This window comes from Indicator indicator, chromosome 2, assembly GCF_027791375.1.
Source record: "Indicator indicator isolate 239-I01 chromosome 2, UM_Iind_1.1, whole genome shotgun sequence".
Taxonomy (NCBI): Eukaryota; Metazoa; Chordata; class Aves; order Piciformes; family Indicatoridae; genus Indicator; species Indicator indicator.
This window is the reverse complement of record NC_072011.1, coordinates 49722261-49747452: the sequence shown is the minus strand read 5'-3', so window position 1 is coordinate 49747452 and position 25192 is coordinate 49722261. Positions and strand designations below refer to the sequence as shown.

The window sequence follows — 25192 nt, the reverse complement described above, 5'->3', positions numbered from 1 at the left end:
CCAGTTTAGCATCTGTTGTGGTGTTAAGATGAAGAAGCCTAAATTTCTCAGGGAACCAGTCTTGTAAGATGGGTTGGTTTGTTCACATAGTCTTGCAGCTTCAACATTCAATGTTGAATTCCCAGACATGGAAATTGCAAGTGTAAGTGCAAAAATGTGTTAGTACTTCACAATACCTTTTACCTACCCATTTAAACAAAATAATCCAACATTCACAGACATGAATTATCAGTAATAAGTGTCTGTCATGGGTCAGAATTTGCTTTCCAAAAGAGTGGTTTAAGGAGTTTTGTATCTAAAAAAACTTAATTTTTAGGCAGATAGTATTTTATTTAAAAACAAAGGAATAATAAGACAAGGTACAAATAAAAATGGCAAAAGTTCTGTCTTATTTAGGTGAACTCACAAACAAATTGATCATATTCAGTAACAGTTGGGAGAAAAATCAGAAAAAGAAACATCCACTGTCTTACAGCTGTGATACTATTTTTGCATTTATTTCATCTGATCTATGGATCAGAAATTCACTTGGCAGCCAATCTTTGCATTTCACAGCCCATAGGACATTTCCAGGGTCAGCTCCTGTTTGCATATTGGATACACGTACCCTGACATCGGACAGAAAATCCTTTCCCCAAACACAGCCTCAAGGTAGACTGCAGCTGTTCACAGGAAGAGCCTGTGTGAGGCATGCCAATGACCTGCTGTAGCTGCTGGACTGGAGACACGTTTCATGGAGACAGGCTTTTTTTGCTGACAATTGCAGTGTTTGCCATGGCGTTGGGAGAGCTTTGAAGATTGAAGAGCGTGTGTCTGATTACAGCTTGTGGAAGCATAAAGAAACAGTTAGACTAGATGGGACTAGAGCTTCCTTTATTAAATTACTATCAAATTGTCATGGTGCACTGACTTCTTCCATGATCACCTAAGGTTGCTGCTCTTGTTCAGAAGAACTTTTTTGGAGAAAATGCTATCTCCTAATGCCAAATGAAGTTCAGTGTGCACTCTTAAGAGCTGCAGTTTTTACACTGTTTTTGATGCACAGTGCCACCTCTTGCTTTCAGTAAAATAGGAGGGGTTGCATATTTTTCTGGTTGCATTTTAGGCTTTTGGGGTATTTTTAATTTTACGTAATATTAACTGGAGGATTACCAGGTTCAGATCACAGCCTCAAAGAACCAACCTCAGGAGTCAGTTTCACGGCTAGCGTGAAGAGGCATGTCTGTGCTGCAGCAGCACCCCTGCTCTGCCCTGGTCATATATTTCAGAACACAGAGGGCTTAATCTTCCCCTTGGCTATTTAGCAGAAGGGCTGTGCACTGCAGTCACCCACAGGAGGTACCAGTCCACTTTGTGGAAGAAGGCTGCTTTTGGTTGCTACTGTGCTGATCATCAATTTGTATATCCAGGCACCACAATTCTGCTGCTCAGGATAAACCACAAGGCATTGTGCTGTGTCCTCTTGCTAGATAAATGGATTTTACAGCATGGTGCCTAAGTTGTCTGGAAAGGCAAAAGATGGCTTTCCTATCTCATTTTGCTGTCTGTGCATGTGAGGTGTGTTACTTATCAAGACTGAAGCAGCCTCCACCCTGTGCTGGTCCATGAAAACACAATTTAAAAGTGAGACAGTGGGTCATTGGCTTTCAGACCAGCTTCTTATATTACTTGAAAACCAGATGACTTTAATTCAGCAATGCCTTAATGTGTGTTCTTCAAACCTCTGTTGTCCTGTGTCAGGATGTACTTTAACAGTAGTTCTACTGTCAATGAGGAGGTGATTTTTATTTCTGTGGTTCCAAAATGGCATGGTACTCTCTTCCTCCCCTGCCAAGTTCTTTTTTGGCTTTGGTTGTTGGCTTTTTTAAACTTACTTTGGTTTGTTCCTTAACCCTGATAGAGGTGTGGGTAGCATCAGCCGGGTAACATTTCAGTGAAACATTTGACGAGGCCAAATGTGCATATAATTTGAGCTAAATAGCAGAATAGCAACTTGTAACTCCTAATGTGTTCAAAGAACCTGCAAAGCTTCCATGTGTAGATTGAAAATCAAATGTCCAGTTTCAGCAGAGGGATTAACAGCAGAGAAACTCTTGAATGTGATTTCTAATGCTGTCCAATGCAAACACAATAGCTGTTTTCCATTGGTTCCATCTATCTTGCACACCGAGTTATTCATCGGTCTGTGGCATGTGGGACCAGGTTTTTTTATGTGTATGTTATTTAATTTCTTTCATGTGGTTCTCTAACCACAAGCTGATCTTCAGCCATTGGGACCAGGCCACATTTCAGATACCTACCTCCTGGATGCTGGATCAACATGCGCTGGAATCTCGTCTCCATCTATAGAAAGCAGTGATGTATACTGTTGTTCCTTGAGTTCATATTAGGTTACAGAAGTTATGAAATAAATGGTCCTAGATTCAGCAATGTTCTACTGAGTTCACTGCAAGGCAGTGTGTAGAGTTGCCTTACTCGTTTCCATAGCATGTGAACCCACCATTTGCCACCAAGGATGGAAACCTAGTTGTGGTGTACGCACGTGGTTGTAAGCAAAGGAATTAAATTCGGTGTACACCCTGAATATGTTTAGTCATGTTGACGTCTTAGATTTTCAGGATACACATGTATGTTGATATATTTTTATTAAATTGTCTTTGTTTTGCTAATGTTTACTGTATTTAGGAGTTAGGAAAGCATCAGAACTGCTGCAAAATGCTCAAGTTCTGCTGATCTTACTGCCAGTGGCCATTTTGCTGTACAGGCCACTGACTTCTTGCAAGCTTCTCTGAGCTTTTACGTGTGCATTGTAACGAATAGTGCATGTTAAAAGTTACTGTTAAATAAGAAAAAAATCCTTTTAATTAACTTAGTTGTAAGTCATCCAAGCAGGAAATAGGAAAAAAAAATACAAGTTTTATTGAACCATCGCATTTCAGTAAATGGTTATTCCTTTGATAAAATTATTTATAGAAACAGAAATACTGAGGGGAAAATATCAGACTAGAATATATTTTGTGTTTAAAACGAGTATGGAAATGTTTTCAACTCCCTCCTACTACTTTTTTTTTTTTTAGCTTCGCTTCATGCAAGTTGCAAGTTTAGTTTTTATATCAAAGGTGTCCTTCAAATTGGGGAAGAAGTAGTATGTTAAAATTCAGCTGTAGCCTTAAGGCTTCAGGGTGATAATGTACAGTCGTATTAGCTATCTTATGGCATGTTTATTATCCAGTAGACATTTTGGTGATTACTATAGTGTTCAAGGCTGGGGGGAAATACTGGGCTGTATTTAGGATCTGTTATACATTATTCACTGAAACTTATATTGCTTCATGAGCCAGAAAAGCAGATATTTGCTGTGCTGCCCTTGAGGACTAGCATCAGAAGATGAAGGCAGGCAGTGATTATTGCTCTTTTGCTTGCTTTTTCGCTCAGTGGAAGTGATACTCACTGGAATTCTCCTCTCTTTAGATGGTTTGTTTTGGATGCAGAAACAAGGGATCTGGTTTCAATACACACAGATGGTAATGAACAGCTCTCTGTGATGCGCTACTCAGTAGGTATGCGGACTTGTACATTCAGAATAATTGCTGATAAATGAGATGTCTGTTCTATTAAATGTTGTTAAACTGCTCCCCAGTCACTAAAAACAGCTTTGAAAGAGTTTTGAAAAAAATAAGATCCTTAATATATAACTGAATACTTGCTTACAGATTTGTTTGTAAATCTTGGAGATGCTAAATCATGTTGATTTTTAACTGCTAACATTACAGTTTGCCTTTCCCAATCTTTCTTTTATATTGAACTTTGTTGTTATAGTAAGTGTTAGCTTTGCTCCCAGAATAAAGTTCTCAACTAAACAGGTGACAACAGGAACGTCTGTAAAAAGCTTAGTATTTCAGTTAAAAATCATTGGTTAATTTTCATTAAAATCATAAAACGAAGTTGAGATCTGTCTGAAATTCAGAGATGTTTAAATATTTGCCATGGGTTTACATGGAGTCCAGTCCAGCATTGAGTCTCCTCTTCAGATAGGACATGACAGATCACCATCACTCCTCTCTGTTAAAACCAGATGGAAGAACACTCATAAATTTGTTTCTTGTTTGCCTTTGGATGATGTCCTGTGTCAGTGGGCAAAATGTTCCTCTGCTGCCACTACACCTGCCAAATGTAGTAGTTTATTTTAAAGCAGCGATATTCATTGACACTAGAGGCATTTGGTCATGGTTTAAAGCAACTCTTGTCCATGAGGGGGGGGAGGTTTCATTGTTTGTTTGGTTTTTTTTAAGGGAGACAGCACAGGTTAGAACTGCTTATAATGTGTGAATACTTCACTTCTTTAGACATTTAGTGCTGATTTACAGGATGTCAGGATGTTAGGGTTTGAAAGCGACCTCTGGACATCTTTGAGTCCAACCCCCCTGCCAGAGCAGAACCATATAATCTAGTGCAGGTCACACAGGAATGCATCCAGACTGGTCTTGAAAGTCTTCAAAGGACACTCCACAACCTTTCTGAGGAGCCTGTTCCAGTGCTCTGTGACACAGAGTAAGAAAGTTCTTTCTCAGGTTGAGGTGGAACTTCCTGTGGTGTAGTTTACATCCATTGCCCCTTGTCCTGTCTTGACACCCTGCCCTCATATATTTATATATATTTATTAGATCCCCTCTCAGTCTTCTCTTCTCCAGCCTAAATAGCCCCAGTTGTCTCAGCTTTTCTTCATAAGGCACATGCTCCAGTCTATTAATCATCCTTGTAGCCCTCCATTGAATTCTCTCCAGTAAATCCTTGTCCCTCTTGAACTGGGGAGCCCAGAATTGGATGCAGTATTCCAGTGGCCTCACTAGGGCAGAGTAGAGGGGAAGGAGAACCTTACTCAATCTGCCATACACACTTTTCTTAATGCACCCCAGGATGCCATTGGCCACATTGGCCACAAGAAGATTTACGTGCAATTCCTATTGCCAAAGCTAAGTTGACTGTAGAGTAAATAGTTGTTGTAGTGTGATGGGTTAAGAAAAATCCCTCCCACACTGGCGGTAACCAGACTAACTCAGTTCAGAAGCAAATGAGGCTGTATTTACAGAGCAAAACTACAATCTATAATGAAATGTGTTGAATATGCACAAATATACACTATTCACAACATTTACAAATATGTACAATTAACAGAAAAACAATGAAGTCCCCTGGTCCCAGAGGGGCCTTGCCTCTTCCCCTGCCTTCCTCAGACCCCCCTGGCAGAAGGAAGAAAGCCAAGAAGCAGAGAGGTTATTAAACTTAGCTTTTCAAGCTCAGTATGTAAGTGTGTTATCTTTGAAGCTAAGTGCAGAAGAGAAACACAGACTACCCAGCAGAGAAAACACCAGACAGAGAGACTGCCTGTACCTTGTTTTGAGTACTGACTCTTAAACATTTCTATCTCTCCAATGGAAGTGTTTAGAATAATCATTATTTTGCTTTCTTACACACAATAGTGATTTATTTACATTCTTTTACCCTTCTGCTCGAACTATGTGAAAAGAAATTAAAGGCATAGCCTCAAAACCATCGCAATAGTGTTCTGCATTTTTTTGTGATGCAGAAAACTCAAGCTTGCCTGTTGTTGACAATTTCAAGAAATCTGGTGCAATTTGAGGATTTGTACCTTGTTCTTTGGACACTTATTTTAAAAAAGCAGAAGTGAAATAACTTGACCAAAAAACATACTCACAAGGTAAACAGATACTGACTGAAAAGCAACGTAAACAGTTATGTATCCTTAAACACAATTGGTAGCAGTGGTTTACGTGACACTATGGTCTTAATGATAAACCTGTTTAATTAATTCTCAAATATTTTGTGTTGTAGATGGCACTTTACTTGCAGTTGGATCCCATGACAATTTTATTTACCTCTATGTAGTAACGGAAAATGGAAGAAAGTATAGCAGATACGGAAAATGCACTGTAAGTTTTGGAGCAAATATAGTCAGCATTTTCTTGCATTTTAGTGTTACACATACAGTAAAATATTAAGCAGTGGAACTCTCTCTGGATTGATGCTTTTCTGTTTGTAATTCTGGTTGATTTTAAACCTCAGGTGGACAGATGCTTTTTGCATCAAATATCACTAATTTCTCAGACTTCTTCTTTGAAATGGGAAATTACCTATATGCTGAAACTCTGCAAACTCTTACACTTGTTTGAGGATACTTTCTCCCTATTGGTAAAATACTCTTTTGACCAGCATAGCATTTGATGGTGGAGGCTGCATGATTTTGGAGGTTGCAAATATGCACTGTTTTCAGCTGTAATTGTTACTACAAAATTTGGAATTGGTGGATATTTTAACAATTAATTTCTTATCCAAGTTAACTAAGTCTGTGTATAACATAATTAATGGAGGTTATATTAGCTCTTACACTTACATGAAGTTATCCCAGGGCTAAAAAACATACTTTTTCTTCCTTAAATGTTACTTAACATCCTGTTAAGTTCAGCTATCTTTTTTACATTACTGGGAATATTTATAGAAAGAACAGCTGAACATTAATGGGACTTGAAAGTGATACCCGAATAATAGGTTCATGTTTGAAATGTGAAATTTTTAATTTAAGGTATGCCTGCATCCCCTGCTCTAAATACTTTTCATATAATTGTCACCAGTTGAATTTCTTAATTTCAGAAACAATAGAACTTCTTAAGCTGCTTCATTAATTTGCAAATGAGAAGTAAGGGAATCATAAGGTTAATTCATGAGAGATTTGGTCTGCTGGGTTTTTTCTTAAGGTTTTTTTTTTTTTTAATGGTTTTTATTTTTCTGCAACTTCTGATGGAAGACTCACAGTGCAAACTGTTAGGGAAAACGGACAAACATCAGACAGTCCTTTACTGCCATGTATGGTGTCCTCAACCATCATGTGGCTGAGGGTTCTCCATACCGCTAGCAAATGGGGATCCAGAGCAGCCTGGGTCCATCTGTACTGGGGCATCCAGGGCAGTCAGCAGAAATGGATTTGCTCCATCCTTGCAGTGTACAGGCTGGCAGGCAGGGCTTTGCACTGGGATGGGATGTAACAGGGAGGGAAGACTATTGGGTGTGCTGGGCACTCTTTTAATAGCAGAGTTATGGTGCGGGAGCCAGGAAGTCCTGCAGTCCCCAGCCAGGGTGGGGATGGAGTTATCCAATAAGGATTAGCATTGTGAAACAAGAAATTGAATGTGCAGCCTTCCCAAGTAGTTCAGGCAGTGGGTAAAGGGCAGAGCCTACAGAGAGGTCAGACTTGGGGCCTGATGGGGCTAGTGGAGATGCCAGCAGATAGCTGCACTGCAGTACAGCATTTTATCCCATCACTTATTTTTTTAACTAGAAAAGATGAAATCACTTAGCGATGGCTAATCTTAACATACATAATATTTAGCTTGCTATGCACTTCAAGGACTCTGTGAGCTCTCTGAAGATGTATGAGATAGTATATTTCTATATATTGTGTGTATTACATATCAGGAGAGATTATATTGTAATTTAAACCAGCATCTGTATGTCTGTCTGTCCCTCTGCCTTGGCAGGAAAGGGCTATGTAAGAATGGAAATGGGAGAAAAGAGCATTGTTATACTTCATCAGAATCATTAAGAGTTCAAAGCAGATTCCTGTTAACCATTTTTTTTCAGTCCAAGTGACTGTGTGTAGAAGCCAAAATTAGCAACCTGGTTACTGTCCAGGCTGAGCAACCCTGACCCTTACAGCCTGTGCAAAAGGCAGCAATATGTTCACTGACGGGAGCATGCTGTGAGGCTGCCGATCCAATTTCACATGCCCCATGCCTCCCCTTGCTGCCTGCCAGAGGCTGGCAGCTCAGTACCAGCTTGATGCTAAGCAGGAAGACACCCAGGCATGCTCAGGACCCGGAGCGCTTTCCTGGCCAGTGCTCAGGCGCTGGCACAGCTTCTTTCTGGCGTTCTGTCATTCGGTAGCCTCACGGGCTATGTAATATGACTCAGTCCTCCTGGTAGTCAGCTTCTAATTGTTTGTTCTAACTTGCGTACATTATTTGAATGCTTTCAAAAAGAGTTTATCTACTGAACCAGCATTAGCTTGTGCATAAGGGCTGCATGCCCACTGTCACATTTAAATCCTTTTTCAGTCACAACCAGGCTTTCTGCTGCTGCTGGAGGGGCAAGTTTCTGACCCTGTAAGCATGTTTCCACAGTGTGGGATGGTGTTGGTTGTGGTCAAAAGGAATTTCAGATGAAACGAAGCAATCATTTTCACTAGTGCAGCTGTTTGAGGGCTCTAGCTATGCAGACAGCAATGTGGAGGTATGTCTGTGATAGGAACTTCCAGCATGTCAGCAGTGCAGTGCAACTTCTGGTGTCTGTTTGCCTTACGTCAGAGAGATCTGTTAGGAAAGGAGGAGCAAATACTTTGTATTTATCAAGAGGGCTGTGGGGGGAAAGCCACATGGGCAGTCATGCTGAAGTATTTGAAACTTTGGACTTGACATAATTAGTGTGCCCATCTTATAAGCTATGGGCATTTTGACCCTATCACCAGTTAAGCCTGAAACAGATAAACATTGCAAATGAAGGAGAGGGTTTCTATTCAGTCAGATAGCTTTATTAGCCAATGATAATGTGAGTAATTATCTTCATTGTATATAAAGCTACACAAAAGAGTAAAATACTGCTTTATCAATGACCAACTACCAAAGAAAGATTTTAATAGAAAATGGGATCGTCCTATTGAAAATATTAGGGCAACATTATGTTCCAGTTCATTGTTCAGTAATCACTTGCCTGAAGGGGTGCAGCGTGGAACCCCCTGGCCAATTGCTTTGTTCCCTCTCCCACCACCCCCAGGAATTTTAACAGCTGCCAAATGTCTGGCAGGATTTAGTAAATGACTGACCAATTCTTTTCCATGTTGGAGTTCACTTGCAAATTTGATGACTTAGAAAATAAGGAGGGGAGGAACAATCCTAGCCGATTGTATATTTTTGTTTTCCAAATCCCAAATTCATACATCTATATACCTCATATCCTACCCATGACTGCAAAGCAATTATGTCAGTACAGTTCCTCTGCTTACTTCATAAGTAAATAAGTCTTAAAGGCTAGCTTTTCTCCTAAAAGTTTTTGTAGGCTCTTACAGAGGATCTGGGGACAGGGAGACAGACACTGAGGTATTTCTACATGAAATTCTGGAAGCAATTGGCATCTTTTAAAGTTCTCTATAGAGGACATTGGTGTGGTGGGTGGTGCAGCAGACTGTGCTGCAGCATGGCCCTGGCATGGTGGGTGTAGGCTGCATAAGGAGACTTTACGGTGGGCCAAAGGACATCTTCTTCATAGTGCCCACTGAGAGAGGTGGATGAATTGGTATATATCAGTCCAAAAAATGGCATTTTGTTGCCTGTCAGAAAAACTGGGAAGGAGAAAAAGCATAGTCTTAAAGGGGGAAAGGAGCACTAAGAAGAAATGGGAGGGTGGAAGAAGAGAGTGACATGAGTATCACTTTTGTTAATTTCTTACCTTTTCCTCTACAGACAAATAATTTAGTCCTACTTTATACATGTGTGGCTTCTCTGGAGCGTCTCATAGCTGTATTACTACTATTACTACCAAGAAAAGAGTTCGTGCACCAGAAAGTTGTTCTTACCAATTGCATTTAGCTTATTCCTCAAAAACAACATGCTCTTGGTGGTGATTACTAAGCGATAAAGCCAAAGTGTTTTGATGTCCATGCTCACTGCAGGGTGTTGGATAAGATGCCTTTGAGGCCTTTCCAGCCTGATGCTATGCATGAATCTGTGATGCTGTGCCTACAGAGGGGATTTCTTTCAAAGTTGGCACTAACATGCACAGCAGAAACTTTCAAAAAGCTTATGAAGGTATTGTAACACAAGTCCTTGATCTTGTGGTTTTACATGGTGGTGGTTAACTGGGATGTCCTAAGTTTTTAAGATGGGCAAAGGTTGTTCAAATTTGCATGCATTTAATAGAAATTATTTTGAATAGAGAAATGAGAGTCTTATCTGTCCCTTTTCTGATGAAATCTAAAAATGATCCTTTGCAAAGTTACTTGCTTTTCTTGGTAGCAATGGATAATTTTTAAATTCAAGGACAAGTGTGAGTTCATCCATATTTTAGCAATGTAACTTCTAGGAGTGAATCATTCTGGAGTCCAAGAGTGACACAGTTTACAAGTGAAGAATCTGCTGTGCAGTGGGAGAGGCATGATGCCCAGCCTGTGTTTGTTTAGCTGTTAACAAGTGTGGCACTGTGGAGTAGGAAGCCTTTAAAGGAGCACAAGCGAATTGCAGCAGACCTGTTCTGGGTGGTGGATGCTGATGCTCTTTTTCTGTTAGTGGTCCCATCTGCTGGTGCAATTTCTGCTCTTGTTTGAATTAAATAAGTATTTGGCATTGTTTTTACTGCATTCTTCTCCAGGGACATTCCAGCTATATTACACACCTTGACTGGTCCCCAGACAACAAGTATATAATGTCAAACTCAGGAGACTATGAAATATTATACTGTAAGTATGAAATTAAATACACTGAAAGAAGAACTATGTATTAGCTGTCAGAATATGTAGAAGAGTATGTTTGATCAGGGCTGTACAAAATGCTTACTGACAAAGGAACCAATTTGAACTTGTGTAACCTGATGTCTTGATGTTATTCAGAGCTGTGTATTACCTAATAGCAATGCCAAATATAGCTTACTTCTTTACAAGGTCATAAATCAGTTTAACAGTGTAGAATTTACAGACCAAGTGGCACTACATTTTGATGTTGGCCCAAAGTTCTGTAGATTGAAAATAATATATATAGTTCCCTAATTAGTGTCAACAATACCAGTTATTTTGAGGGAATAAAATCAGTGAGTCTCTGCCACTGGGGTTTATGTTTTTTAAACTTTTTTTGGCTCATGGTGTTGAAAACTAAGCAAACTTAATGAGTTAGAGGTAATAAAGTTTTTATGTTTGTCTTTAGTATGTGAAAATACGAATTTAAGAAAATTATGTCAAAATTTTGTTTTGCACGTTGCATATTGGTCCAGTTTTAAATTGGGTTTTGTATTCTTGTCTTTCTCTGGCTTTAAATAGGCCCAAGAGGATTGTAGTTCCGTTGCTGTACAGGCAAGAAGAGCCAGCAGTTTAAATACCTGTCACTTTAATATGCTCTTTCTGCCTGTCACAACTTAGGTTTCACATTTGGATAGTGCAATATCTCAATCTACCAAAAAGAAGTGTTAGTGCTAGTACTTACCTATATAGGGAAGCAAAAAGCTATAATCCATTAGCACTAGACTGGTGTATTGAAAGATGGATGGTGTTTCCTTTCCTAGTCCGAAGCTGGAAAAACAGTCTAAGCCTCCTCTGGCAGTAGTTGCTCACTGTTTTAAAAACAGAGCTTCCTGAATGATGGGTTGAATTTTAGCACATCAATGGTGCTTATAGGAAGGAGAAATTCTTCTGTTACAGATTCTACTAAAGAATTTTGCAGACTTGATAGCAGGAACTCAAGATGCAGGGAAGTGGTTTTGAGGTATGCTGGTCTGAAGAGGGAAATGAGAAGTAGATGTGACTCTTAAATATCAAGCAAAGTTTCAAGTACCTGAAATGTGATAAAGGTATTTGCTGATGTGAGTCCACATTGGTTTTAAAATGCATTTATTTACTGTCTTAGCACCTTCGAGAGAGCACATAAGTTGTTATAATTTTATGGGGCATAACTCATCATACACTGTTTTTACAGGGGACATTCCAAGTGGCTGTAAGCTCATCAGGAATCGTTCTGACTGTAAGGATATAGATTGGACGACATACACTTGTGTGCTAGGCTTCCAGGTGTTTGGTAAGCATCATTTTAATTGCTTTTAAGCTGTTTGCACTGTGCTTTTGTGATTTCTTTTGTCATTAGAGATACACTGAGATTACAGACAGAAGAAACTGACTACAATACTTTTCCAAGATAGAGAGCACTGGATGCAGACAAAATATAACTGATTCCTATTTAGTCTTGATGTTTGGGATTTGACTTTTCTGCTGCCATTCTATACTATCAGTTTTAGAGCCAATGAAGCAAAAAGCTGGTATCTTAAAGTATTCAAATGGCACATACGTGTTTTCCTTTGCTTAGCTTGCTTTGAGGTAGGTACAAGACTATGAGTATAGGTTACAGTTCATGACTTAAAAATCATGACAGCATTTTGAGTCAAAGGTGAGTGATATACACTGCTTCTACAGAGTAAAAATGCTTTACAGATTCATCAGATTCTTTACCTTGTAGGGTTATTTTAAATGTACACAAAAGTTTACAGAGCTGACAGAAATTATTTTAATAGTGCAGTTCAAGACTGTGGCCAAACAGTCCTAACTGCTTTTGCTGAAGAACAGCTCTGCTGGCCGTGAGAAGCCTGTCTGGAAGGGCTTGAAAAGTATGATTCAGCCTCTTAGTGTTGTAGAACCAAGTTGTGTGAGCAAATTGAATGTCTTGCTAACACTGTGGAGATCAGATGCTTGCCTGTGTTCTTCATGTTGATGGAAACTCAGAAGCAGGTAAATCACCAAATTCCTAAATCTTTTTCACAGCTACTAGAGGTCAACTTTGAATATCAGTTTATGTGAAGGGTACAAGAAAACCAGCTAAGTATAAATGCTTTCTGTAGCTTCTGACACCTATTGTGCATATTGTAGGACTTGTGTGCTTAAGGAGCAAGTAGCCGTAAAGGTCTGCAGTTGATGTGTGGGCTAAGGTACAATATGACACACTTATGTGGCTTTATAAGTAGGCTTGATTTCCTTTCTGGGTAATAAAGATCTGGGCAGAGCAGGGAAAATGAAGTGGTCAGGGAAGGAAACTGACTGGTTTATAAACTCCATAAATGTGTTTGAGTTGTTCTGAACTTGAGGTAGGTAGCAGAAATAAACAGGAGCATGCCATTTGTGGAGCTGAATATTATTGCTTACGGCTAGTTTGATGAAAATACAGGCTTTCATTAGCCTGAGAACTGTGTCTTTGTGGGTGAAGTTGAGAGGGGACAGCTGTTTTCCTCCTGATGCTCTATGCAGATAAGCCTGGGCTGACAGGGAGTTGGTCCACAGTAGTCGTTTCCTCACTGGTTTTGCTACTGCAATGGAAATAATAGTCCAACACAATGTGGTGATAGGGCCAAACCACCATATTGCCATCCCCTGGCCTATGGGCCAAGTTGTTCTCAGGTAATAAATGCCTTCTTAGTGAGGGGTACCTTGTGGGTTACCTTGGCTTGTACAAGCATAGTAGCTTGCACATAAACATAGTGACTTAACAATACTGTATGTACTATATAAACAGTATACGCAACCATATAAACCATATAACTATATAACCATACTGTAAACAGAGTGTAACACAAAACAGTGTAGAACAGCATTTGCTTTGAGCCCAGTACTCTGGTGCTCTTGATTTCCCACCCCCTGACCAGTGATGGGTCTGTCTCCAGTGTGACAGTGAATCAATTAAAGTGTCCATGGAGCTTTGTCAATTTCCCACCCCATGATGGAGACGGGATCTGTTGCTGTGACAGAATTCCCTCGGTATTAAGGTAAGGGAGAATTCAGTCCCTTGCTGAATGGAGCTGATGAAGCTGATGGTGAAGCTGGGCTGCAGCTGTTCCTGTTTCCGGTAAGGCTGTTTTGGAATTCCTATTCCCAGCTGCCACTTTGATTCAAAGCTGTAAGTGCTAGGCCTTTAATTTGCAATGTAGGCATACACCTTGCAAGGTGTTCTGGCAGTCCCAGGGAACGTGCCTGTTGGAACCAGCTCACCAGTGGTGAATGAGACTGTTTGAGGTTACTGGAGTGGCTAGTGTCCTGTATGTGGGCCCTTCCAGTGCAGGGCCTCTTCCTGCCCAGGCTTGAACGAGGACTGGTGGCTGGGGAAGTTTGAGTATGATGCAATTCCCTTCTCTCACCATGCGGTGTCACTGGATGGCTGTCGATGTGTGCTTCAAGATGGCGTACCTCACTGGAGCTGTAATCTGATTTTGAGCCCTGTATTTTGGAGACATTTTCAAATTTCAGCTTTTTCCTGGGAATTCCCTTTCAGGCTGTGGCGAATGCACTTGCAAGTGCTGCCTGACTCCTCTGTGCTGCAGTGAGGTGTGGCCTTGTCGCTGGCTTCACTTTATGGCATGGCTTTTCCACGATTTACAGCAAATGGGCTCTGGGCTCATTTTACAGCCTGAGCCGGAACCAGATTTTGTGAGTGCTATGCTTTTTGAATTATGGCGGTTTCCCAGGCTCAATGCATGCAGTGCCGGAGGGCTGGAGTCATGTGGTGTGGAGGACCTTGCGGGTCCAGTGACTGCAGGAGAATGTCCTTGCAATTTGAAATTCGTGGCAGGTGATTTTGTTTCCTCTTGCTGCATGGGCTGTAGACTGGATCTGTGGCGGACACACAGTCCGGGTTGGTTTCTGAGGCTTGTCTTGCTGCTGATGGGTTGCGATGTTGCCAAATTCGCACCAGATATGCTTTGCTTTCACTGCACAGGAAAATACAGTGAATGGCATGCTGGCGCACTAGGTAAGGCTGCTTTTTGTGATTTAATTTTCATGGTGCCACATGGGGATGGGCTGACTCTGCAACAGTCTGGTGCCATGTACAGCAAAGCTGAATCAGATCTTGCTTTTCATAGCGAAATTTGCATAATGCCTCCAATTCTGTGCCTCTGTCATGGCTACTTCTCTTTCCAGACAAAAAACCTTCTTGTCATAATTTTTAAATTTCTCTAGCATCTGCACAGTGTGGGTTCCCATAATCACAGTGTGTATGCTGCTGGAATTATTAGCAGTCTTGGCTAGCTTCTGGAAAGTGTGTTCCAGATTTTTGAAGTTTTGTTTTGCCCAGTCCAAATCTGAGACTGTTAGTGCATATCCCAATTTCTGTAAAATATACACAATTGTACACCTTGCTACTCACTGCACCATTTGTTATGGATATGAATTATGATTTATTGATAAGGCAAATATGATATTAATAAAAATATTAGTTACTATTCATTAATATGAAAATTTGCCCAAAAACTTACCAATAGGTTCGTTGTACAGCTGCAGTATATTTACAATGGATATGTAAAGATATGTAGGCAATATTAACAATTTAAACAGTATTAAGCAAACCAGGAAAATCACACTGGAAAAGACAATCTGTGGCTTGTTATGCTGTTTGCCCACCAAGGGGAAACTCCAGAGGAACCTTGCCAAAATGGCAGCAATTAAAGACACATAGAACCTTTTACAGAGGCTTTATGGAAAATAACCATGAACCAGTAACAGCTTTTGAGGAGCAGACAAGCATGTCTTGCCAGGCAGAAAGGACAAATCCCGGGTGAGTCAAGACCCCGAGAACCGTCCCCTTCCAGTGATAAGTCACTTCCAGCTTAAGTGCCCACTTCTCAAACCCAGACCTCGCAGCAAAGCACCAAGAGAAACAGGCTATAGTCAAGAGCCTGAAACCGTGGGACAGCCTGCAACCCCCAGGAAGCTTCAAGAGCCGCCTGTCATTGTGCTGCGGCCAGCCCAGCCATTGGGACAGTGAGACACCCCTGCCTGCAACCATCACTCGTAAGCACCCCAGAAGCCGTCACCGGCTAATGTACAGCAACAGCACCTGCTCTGTGTAGGTGGAATTCACGTTGCTCTGTGTAACTTGGACTATATTACAGCCCCAGCAAGAATTTCGGAGAACTAAGATTGAGAATAATTGGTTATTTTCTATAAAGCCTCCATAAAGGATTCTGTGTGTCTTTAATTGCTGCTGTTTTGGCAAGGGTCCTGCTGAGTGTCCCCCTGGTGGACAAACAGCATAACAAGCTGCAGATTATCTTTTGCAGTGTGATTTTCCCAGTTTGCTTAACACTGTTTAAATTGTTCATATTGCCTATATACTTTACATATCCATTGTAAATATACTACAGCCAAACCTATTGATAAGTTTTTGGCAATTTTTCATATTAATGAATAGGAATTAATATTTTTATTAATATTGTATTTACCTTATCAATAAATCATAATTCATATTCATAACACACAAACGCCTTTTATAAAATGGAGTATCAGAAGATCCAGGAGTCTAGAGAAGGTGAAAAATAAAATTGATGGTAATGTGATGTGTTTCTTCAGGAGCAATGAAAACACTTTGTCAGTAAATAGCCTTGGAGCTGAAGCTGGTTTATTTACATTTTATGCTTAGTACTTAAATATACCAGAAATGTGGAGGTAGCAGACAGTGACTCTGTTGCAAGTGAACTTTTACCACTACATTTGGTGACAAGAGCAGACAAAATAAGGGGAGCAGTTCTATGAATCTCTGTGCTTTCCCAGAAGGGTTCTTTACTCCTGACATAAGGAGATGAGGTATGGGCGTGCAGAAGGACTTTGGTTTCACATCTAGACCTTTGTCTCTTTAACAGCTGTTGAATAGAAGCTACTGGTGACTGGGCTCAAGCTGGAGAAGAGCACCTGTGGTCCCATAACCACTGTTTTGAGAAGCCTTTTTACTTTTGTTTTTTAAAAATAGATAAGTCTGCTGATCCTGTCTGTATTCCCTTCCTCTTTTTATATTAATACAGACTTTAGCCACTCTAGGTCAAATGTGAGTCTCAATGGTTCTCAAAATCTTCAGTGTTCCAGAGGACCTGGGAGTGAAGTAGATAAAGCAGATAATGTGATAATATTCTGGAGCAGAATAGAATATATTTAAGCTTCCTAGCCAAGAATCATTATGCCGTAATTTTATATTGTCTGGTAGTCTGACAGCCTTTGCTGAATTTTAAAATAATATCTCAAGCTCAGACAAAGGCAAATATTTTCCCGTTAAATCAGATAGTGCAGCTAAGCCAGCCTAGCAGATATTTGCAGCCCAAAGGGAAAAAGATTGCTCAGGGATCCAAACAGCCAGGGGAATGCTCACTTTGATGTTGAGGAGAGAGTTCAGTTTATGGGATGTGGGCTTTGAGGTGTGTGTTTTAATAATTTAGCCCTGTGTCCATAGGCTCAGGCATTGCACTGTCAGCAGAAGAAAGAGGATGGAAATGCATGGCTCAGATGAGAGGAGCATCACTGCTCTTTGGCAGCTGAAATGACTATGCTTTTTCAGCAGTGTCATCCCTGCACCCCCAGCACTTGAAGTCACTCTCTTGCTTACTGCACATTTCCCATACTTTTATCTGAGCACGACCTTTTGAGAGGCTTACTGCTGGCTAGCAGAATTTATTAAAATTTAAGTGCTGCTGTTGTACCTGATAACAAAGTCCTATGTAATATTTTCTTGTTATTTTTCCAGATACTAAGAACTAAGAACATGGTCAAATTAATGTCTTTGTTCCATGTTTGATGCATTAAAAGCAAATACTGCTGTCTTATGACAAAGAATTGTCTTATCTTTAGAGCTGACAAAGGAATTTGTGAATACAAAGGACATTTAATAAGACATGAAAACTTGAATATTAGTCTTTTAAATCTGAAATTAAAAATAAGAGGAAATAGCATAGCTGTTTGGCAGAGTCTGCCTAAGGTGGCAGCTAAAATCAGGAAACTGATTTCAAGTTCATTATTATTCTCACCTGATGACAGTATTTTATATATAGAATGTAGGAGAAAGTTAATTCATTTAGAGTCATTTGAAAATTCTTAGATGGTACATATTTTTAGATTGATTTCTTTGATGTGTGAGCACTGAAATGTTTCTGAGTATGTTGTGTAGCATTTTGTCTTTAGTGAATTACCTACAATGTAGCTTATTGGCATTGTAAGAAGCTTAACAAGCTGCCTTTGTTATTGTTTAGAGAAAATAAAGTTCTTACTCTACCCTTTGAATAATGAAAAAAACCCACCAACTTTAAAATTAAATTCTATTTGCCATTTTGTTTAAAAAGAAGAGGGGATAATGTGGGAGTTTGAAAAAGATAAGGCAATTCTAAGTCAGCATTTTGTGCTATATAAAATAACAGACAGCACATCTTGCAGATGTTAATCACTAGTTTTACAAGAATCTCTAGGATGTTTATTTTTTGTTAAAACTAGAGTCCCCCTCCCCTCCAATTTGTTCAGTGCTTTTCATCCAAGCAATGTTGTTATTCTTTTTTCTAGATGTATCTATATCATTCTTTTCACCTAAAAGCATATTGAATTATACTCAAGCACTTGACAGCACTTACATCTGTGAATCTCACATAGACTGGGTTTCTGTGGAAAGCATCATCAATTGTTTCCTTTAAATCATGCAAATAATAAGATTTAAAATATAACAAAAGAAATCACTGCATGCTGTATCAGGCTTGTTCCATGCTTCAGCATCATTCTTGTTTTAAAATATTTGTGCATGAATTGTTAAGTTAAGCATTGCCAATTTTAGCAGCAAACCTAATCCTATAATAAGCTTTAAACAAGACTGATGTTTTGACCAAGGCTGAGGTTTTGGGAATATAGGAGAAGGAGAAGAGCAGCATTAGACTAGCAAAACATTAGTGACATTTAATACAATGTGTGTTCTCTTTTCTAGTTTAATATCTTATCTTCTGTAAGCTTGCCTTTTCTTACAGCTTTATAGATTTTTGTTTTTATGGATTGTCTTTCAACTTGTTTCTAAAACTGCCATCACTAAATATGTGCTCTCCTTTCTCTTAGGAGTTTGGCCTGAAGGATCAGATGGGACAGACATAAATGCCCTTGTCAGATCCCATAACCGAAAAGTGATAGCAGTTGCTGATGATTTTTGTAAGGTCCATCTCTTTCAGTATCCCTGTTCCAAGCCAAAGGTAAGACTAGACCAGTCTCTAGTCTATGTGCTTATTTGCACTGCATGAAGCCGGCTTTGCCAGACACCTGCTTCCAGCTCAGTCATTTTGGAACCTGGCAGCCAAATAGCTCATTTATATCTGCAGATGGTGCCAAGAGAAAAAAACATGGTTTTCCCCATTAAGTTCATATATAAAATATGAAATAATATACCTATAAGTAAAGTGGCAATAATTAACGTTGAGTTCTGGAGCAGAGGCTTGATGCTTTTTGGGTTTTGGCCTTGGTGTTTAGCCCATTACTTTTTGGGTAAAGATCTAATCTGCCCTGAGTTACAAGCCTTAAGAAGAGGGGATGTATCATGGGGGAAACCTAGTATAAATATAATTCTTTGTTCTTCAGCTAATGAAGAACTGTCTTGAAGGGTTATGTAAAAGTAGTAGTAGTTCTAGATTTTGGTATCATGTGCTCAAGCACACGATTTATCTTTCTGCTTGTTTTCAATAGGCTCCAAGTCACAAATACAGTGCTCACAGTAGTCATGTGACAAATGTCAGCTTCACCCATAGAGATGGTCACTTGATTTCAACTGGAGGGAAAGACATGAGTATTATTCAATGGAAACTTGTGGAGAAGGTGACTCTGCCACAAAATGACATCGTCGTAGACATCAGTGCAGCCAAAGTGCCCATCCCTGCCAGTGAAAATGCTGTACAGTCTCCTGCACCTCTCCCACAGCTTTTTAATGAAATGAACCAAAATGAAAATGTAACTGGTAGCTCTCTGGTTTCTTTGGAGAGCAACCTGGGGCAGTCTGTGGAGGCTAGCGAAGAGCAAAGTGAGGAGCAAAGTGAGGGGAGCAGCCTGGATTCCACTGAGCTGGGCTATGATGAGCCCTCCAATGAGATAAGTGAGGAGCACAGCGAATCCACGGTCACTGAAGAGCAGCAAGATAACTCACCAGTGTCTTAACACTCAGGTGGCTGTTATTTTCCCTTGGTGTGTGTGCTTTCATTACAGGGTGAGGGTTCAAATAGGTAAAAATAGCTGAGATTCACGATGACTCCAGATTTGAGTTTCAGTAAGATTTTTATTCCGAGCTTCAGTTCAATGTGTGGAACCATCCCAAGGGTCAGTGTCAAGATCTGGTCACAGTTAGTAGTGGACAATTACTATAGATCCGTTTCAGTTCTGAAGTTGCTGTCATGAAGTGGCACGAAATATATACTGGAAAAAAGGTTAGCTCTGAGAATTAGCTGAAGTAGACCATCTTAACCATGTGAAAGTGCTTTCCAAAATGTTAAGCTGATGGGAAGCTCTGAGCTGTTCCAGCCAGGATGTACTGTGCTGCTTTTTCCAGGTGCAAAGACAAACAAAACAGAAACAACAACAAAAAAAAACCTCTATGTAGGGCTGTTTTCCTGAGAAAAATAGAGGAAAAACATGTGACACCACCACATGTATGGTGTAACTGCGCCTTCTTGATCTAACGCATATGCAATTTTCTAACACTACTAATTCCTAGTGGAATCTGGATGTGTTCACAGTTGGTCTGCCCTGGGTGCTGCTGGTTCTAAGGCAAATCCTGTCAAGAAACAGTGTCAGCTGTTCTGTTTTCACAGACTACTTAATAACAGACTAAACACTGGCATGTTTCACTTTTCATGAGCTGAAAGTTGATTTAAACTATAGGACTTAACTGTCTCTTCAAATAATTGTTTGCCTAGAGAGCTTGAAACTTGATGTGACCAGCAATGTGGCAAGAACACAGAAATCAGATGGGCTCCAAAGTTAAGCCTTCAAGCACAATTTGCTCCATCCCATTTTCCCAAGATAAAATACAAAAGTAGTTAACTTAAATTATTAAATTGGTTCTTAGGATTAGTGTATTAAGTCGATCACTTTTTCTTCTGAATTTTTAGAGGTAACTCTAAGAGTCATTAAACTGCATTCTCTGCTTTTTCTGGGCTTTTTTTCTTTTTTTTTATTTTTCTGGTTTCCCTGGTGGCTCCTTTAGCAATTGTGATGTAAGCATACAGAAATTTAGATTATGATGTGATTTTTTTTTCTTGACTTGCTGATCTATCATTTTTGTGAATTTTGTTTCCACTCCACCTCTCCCCAGGTTGCTTTAAGCCATGCAGTTCTCATGTGGCTATACCTGGCCAGTTACGGGATGTGTTGGCATTTGTTATGCATCTGGAAAGTACTTTTTTTTTTACAAAGTTTGTCAGATAGCTACCTTTTTTTTTTAAGTGTATACGTTTCCTACTTTTAAAAGATATAGATTTACTGGCAGATATCCATTTCTTATGTACTTGTTTATGTTTTGATTACATAGAATTTTCTTTTTTTAACTTGCTACATTGTGCTGGTATTTTAGTTCTTAGTTAGAATATCATGTTTAGAATCTTTGGATGAGTTCATGAGTCTTAATTGTGCAAGCGTTTACGTGATTGTGCCATTCCAAAGTGCATCAAAACTGTCATTCCCTTACTAGTATCTTCTCAGGAGAAATGCTATAGATCAGGTATTTAGTCATCATTTGGAAAGATTTAAAAAAATGGACTCCCAAAGGATATTTAGAACATTTATATTTAAAATACATAAATATATATATACACGCATATACATATAAAAAAATATCCTCTTGTTTACAACAGTTCCAGAAAACCTCAAAGTAAGTCCCTTCAGATGGAGGGAAAAATGGATTCCAAGCAACCCATCTGTTCAAACTGTGCTCTGTACATTGAGTTTTACTGGAGAGCTCTAGTATGCCTGAGTTGTAAATTTGCCAAATAGCAACAATGGAAGTTAAAGGTCAACTCATCCAGGCTCTTCGTTCCAAATGAGGAATATGCTGTATGTTTAGAAAACTAAGTAAGGAGAAAGTGTTTTAGAGGTACCTGAAGCACAGAGCTCTCTGACGTTTTTATGAACTCCACATAAGCAACACATTTCTTCTTGGAACATCTGTCACCTGGGGTTGCCGTTTAAAGTGAGACTTATAGTTGTGATATTCTTGTGTTTGTAGTTCAGAAGACTCTACTAATACGCAAAAAGCCTTACAGCTTTCAATTGCTGGCAACTACTGTCTAATTAAATCTGTGATAATGGATGGAAATGGGTGGGATTATGTAACTGTAGATGTTTTAGAAAAATAATTGTGAATGAATTATGATTAAGAGTGTTTCATGTGAAGATATTTGAGCCATTTCTATCTATCATGCATTCCTGTCTCAAGGCAGAAAATTTTGAAGATTAAAAATAAAATAATCAAAACAATACATGGGAGTGACTTTCTCCATATCTATTCTGGTTGTGATCACAGTTGCAATGTCTGAGTGTCATTTTGGAAGAACTTTGTTAACTTGTGCTTTTTGGATACCTCCCAGACTGCCTAAAAATAAGTTAATTCAGCACCATGAATAATGCTTGCACCCTAGATATTGTTCTGTTTACTTTTCAAAAGTTTTATGACATTTCCCTTTTCTGTTTTGATTAATAGGCTACTGGTATTATCCTACTGTAGCTAATTGATAGGCCACAGGGAATTACAAATGGGAATTTGTCCTGATGTGAAGAACTCTTCCAGAGTTCTGCCAGAAGCTTTTTCTCCTGGAATTTATGTGAAAAGGACAAGGTAATTTTGGATATAATGTGGTAAATAACCTGATGCTTCCACATTCCTGATAGTCTCTGTTCAATTGCAGATTCAGAAGGTCACAATATGTTTAATACTCCTTGTGAAAGACTCCTAGTCTTTTAAAAGGCTTGGAATCATCTTCATTTTGTGCAGCTGGTTTCTATTCTTCACAAACAGGGGAGGGTGGGGTGGAGAAGAAACAAACTTGAAAGATAGACAAATACCTCATGTTTATCCTCGCTTAAAGAAAAAGCAAACAAAAATGCATAATTGCCATTCCTTGAGTAGGACTGCAAACTTAACTCTTCCACCAAATGGTCAGGAGAGTGCTGCTATTCCTACTTGAGCTACAGGCACATAGCACATCTTCAACATCACGTACCACTTTGCCCTGAGGTAAGCTGTGCAGTGCTGTGCTTTTCTAGGCTCTGCTCCCTTTCTCTCTAAATTCGTCTGAAGGCTTTTGCTACCACCTCTTCTTCTGGGATGTTCAGTAAGGCAGAATCTTCCTGAAGAGCAGGTAAGCCAGTATGTGAGCTTCACTCATGGTGGAGATGGGACAGGGTTTCAAGCTTCCACTCTTACTTGAGACAGCAGCGTCTGCTGTCAGTTTAGATATCTGCAGCAATAGTATTTGTCATGTGGAGCTGAAGTTCAGGGTGGGTATTCCACTGATCATCCCGTCTTACATGATCTAAAGTTTAAATTCAAAATCTGCATTAGAAGGTTCACTTAAGTTGCATAGTAAAATACTTGAATGTTACAAAATGCCAAGCTTATAGATTTTTAGTGTCCGTTTTGGGCACATACCCTGCAAAGTGACGTTGATTGAGTTTTACATCTAAAGGGCTCATTTAGGGATATGAGCACATACTTCCATTTGGAGGGGTTTTTTACACCATAGAAGCTTCCAGGTAAGGAAGAGGCAGGGGTAATAATGAGCCAAGTATTTCTTAGGTTTGATGTTAATGCAGTTCTCATTTTAAGCAACAAGTACTAGTTTTTTCATGTCAAATTCCAGCCTCTCACTTCTTCTGATCATCCCTGGAATACATGAATGCTGGCTTTGTCTCTAAAAATAAAATGTTGATTGTTATATTGATGGAACAATATTGTTGAATTTTCATCCCTTAAGATATGTTACACCTCCTTACGTTTCCTTCAGTTCAGTGTGGTGTTTCACTTGAATCAGGATAAAAGTAAGTACAATGTCCCTAATGATAAGCTTGGCTGAGATAAACAACAAATTCTTTTTTCCACCGCCTCATGCCAATAAAATTTTGGTTCCTGGCAATCTGTAGTTCTGGCAGATGTTTTGTGTACTAATATTTTAATCAACTGAGAATGAAAGCTGCCTAGAGTAGGATTATACAATTTAGAAGGCTGGGCAGGGTACACACTTCAATGTATTTTATATTCATGGTGCATTTTTGTGTGCATACACACACATGCTGTTCAGGGCTTGTGTGGCTTGTTTGAAAGGAGTGTGAATGACTTCACATTTCAGCGAATTAAGAAGGTTTATCATTTGCAGCAGGATGGCAAGGTAAGAAGACTTATTTCAGGCAAGAGGGCTGGGAGAGGAGGTGCACTGGTGGAAGGGTGGTTTCCTAAGTTGGGTTGCTGGTACCCTGTGCAAGCCCAACTGTCTCCTCTTGTCCAGATGGATCCCATAAAGATTAAAGTCCCGTAAGACATGTTTCACAAATGCAGGGCATTTTCAGATAAATTAAAAGCCCCTTCAGAGGTCAGGTAAAATCATTGTGAAGAGAGCCTATGCCCAGAATTATGCCCCAAATATTGCCAAAACTTGTCCCAACATGTTTTGGTCAAATCCCCCCTTCCCCCTCCTTTCTGGAGTGGGTACTCATCCCAGAGTTGAGGAAACCAAAGGGCTGGGTGTCACCGAGCTGAGGCAAACAACCAGTCTTCTCTTGGGTAAACAAGTTCATGTGCCCACCTTGTGGGATGCTTGTGCTTCTCCCAAGTTTGGGCATAATTCTAGCCACATGTTTTGCCATTGGTTATAGATATTACTAAGGTTGACTAGTGGCCAATTCCAAGCCTTGAGCAGCTTATAAATATTACCCCAAATCGTAAACAAGTTATTCTTTGCTCTTGCATGTATGCCCATTTACACTGTTCAGTTCCATTCCACATGCTTTGCCCTCGTGCACTTTCTGCCTTCTGCAGTCCAGAGAAAAGTCAGCAACCTGGGAAGTGCCACCATGCCTCAGTTTACCTGGAAGCCAGCAAAAATTCCTTTGCAAGCTGCTCTGCAATTACAGCCAGCCTTGCATCGTGTCCCAGTCCCATTGGTAGGAAGAAGCTGCCACCTCATCTTAAAGGGACTGAACCCTGATGGTAAGCTTGACCCAATCAGGGGAATGACTAGGCTCAATCCTTGGCAGTTCTAATAGTCTGCTACAGCCACAAGGCTGCAGACCTGCGAGCCAAAGCCTTTGGGTGCCTACTTGCAAAGTAGGACCACGCACAGCTGTGGGAGATGGAGCCACAACTGCTCCACAGCCCTCTATGTCAAAGCTGACCTAGGGCGATTCAGAGCACCACCTATGCTCTGCCGGGAGCACCTGTGAGCGCACTGGACAGCTTCACAAACGACAGTCCCATAACCCTAGAAACGGGAAAGCAGTTGCCGAGAGGAACTTGGCAACACTTGCTTATTTTGAGCTGAGCCACGGGAAAGCCGCGCCACCACACACTGCCCTCCCCATGCTCTCTCCAGCAGCCACAGGAGGAGAACCGCTCCCCCA

The 25192-nt window shown here is 40.0% G+C and overlaps 1 protein-coding gene across 1 annotated transcript in view; it reads left to right on the top strand.

Annotated features, from left to right (window-relative positions):
* Positions 1-19825, top strand: part of EML4 (EMAP like 4) — a 64633-nt gene extending 44808 nt beyond the window's left edge. Inside the window, exons 15-20 of the mRNA XM_054399219.1 lie at positions 3472-3560; positions 5854-5951; positions 10435-10522; positions 11748-11846; positions 18662-18792; positions 19280-19825. Of these exons, the coding sequence (XP_054255194.1) occupies positions 3472-3560; positions 5854-5951; positions 10435-10522; positions 11748-11846; positions 18662-18792; positions 19280-19744 (970 nt within the window). The 3' untranslated portion in view covers positions 19745-19825. The remainder of the gene's footprint in view (positions 1-3471; positions 3561-5853; positions 5952-10434; positions 10523-11747; positions 11847-18661; positions 18793-19279) is intronic.
* The last annotated feature ends 5367 nt before the right edge of the window (positions 19826-25192 follow it).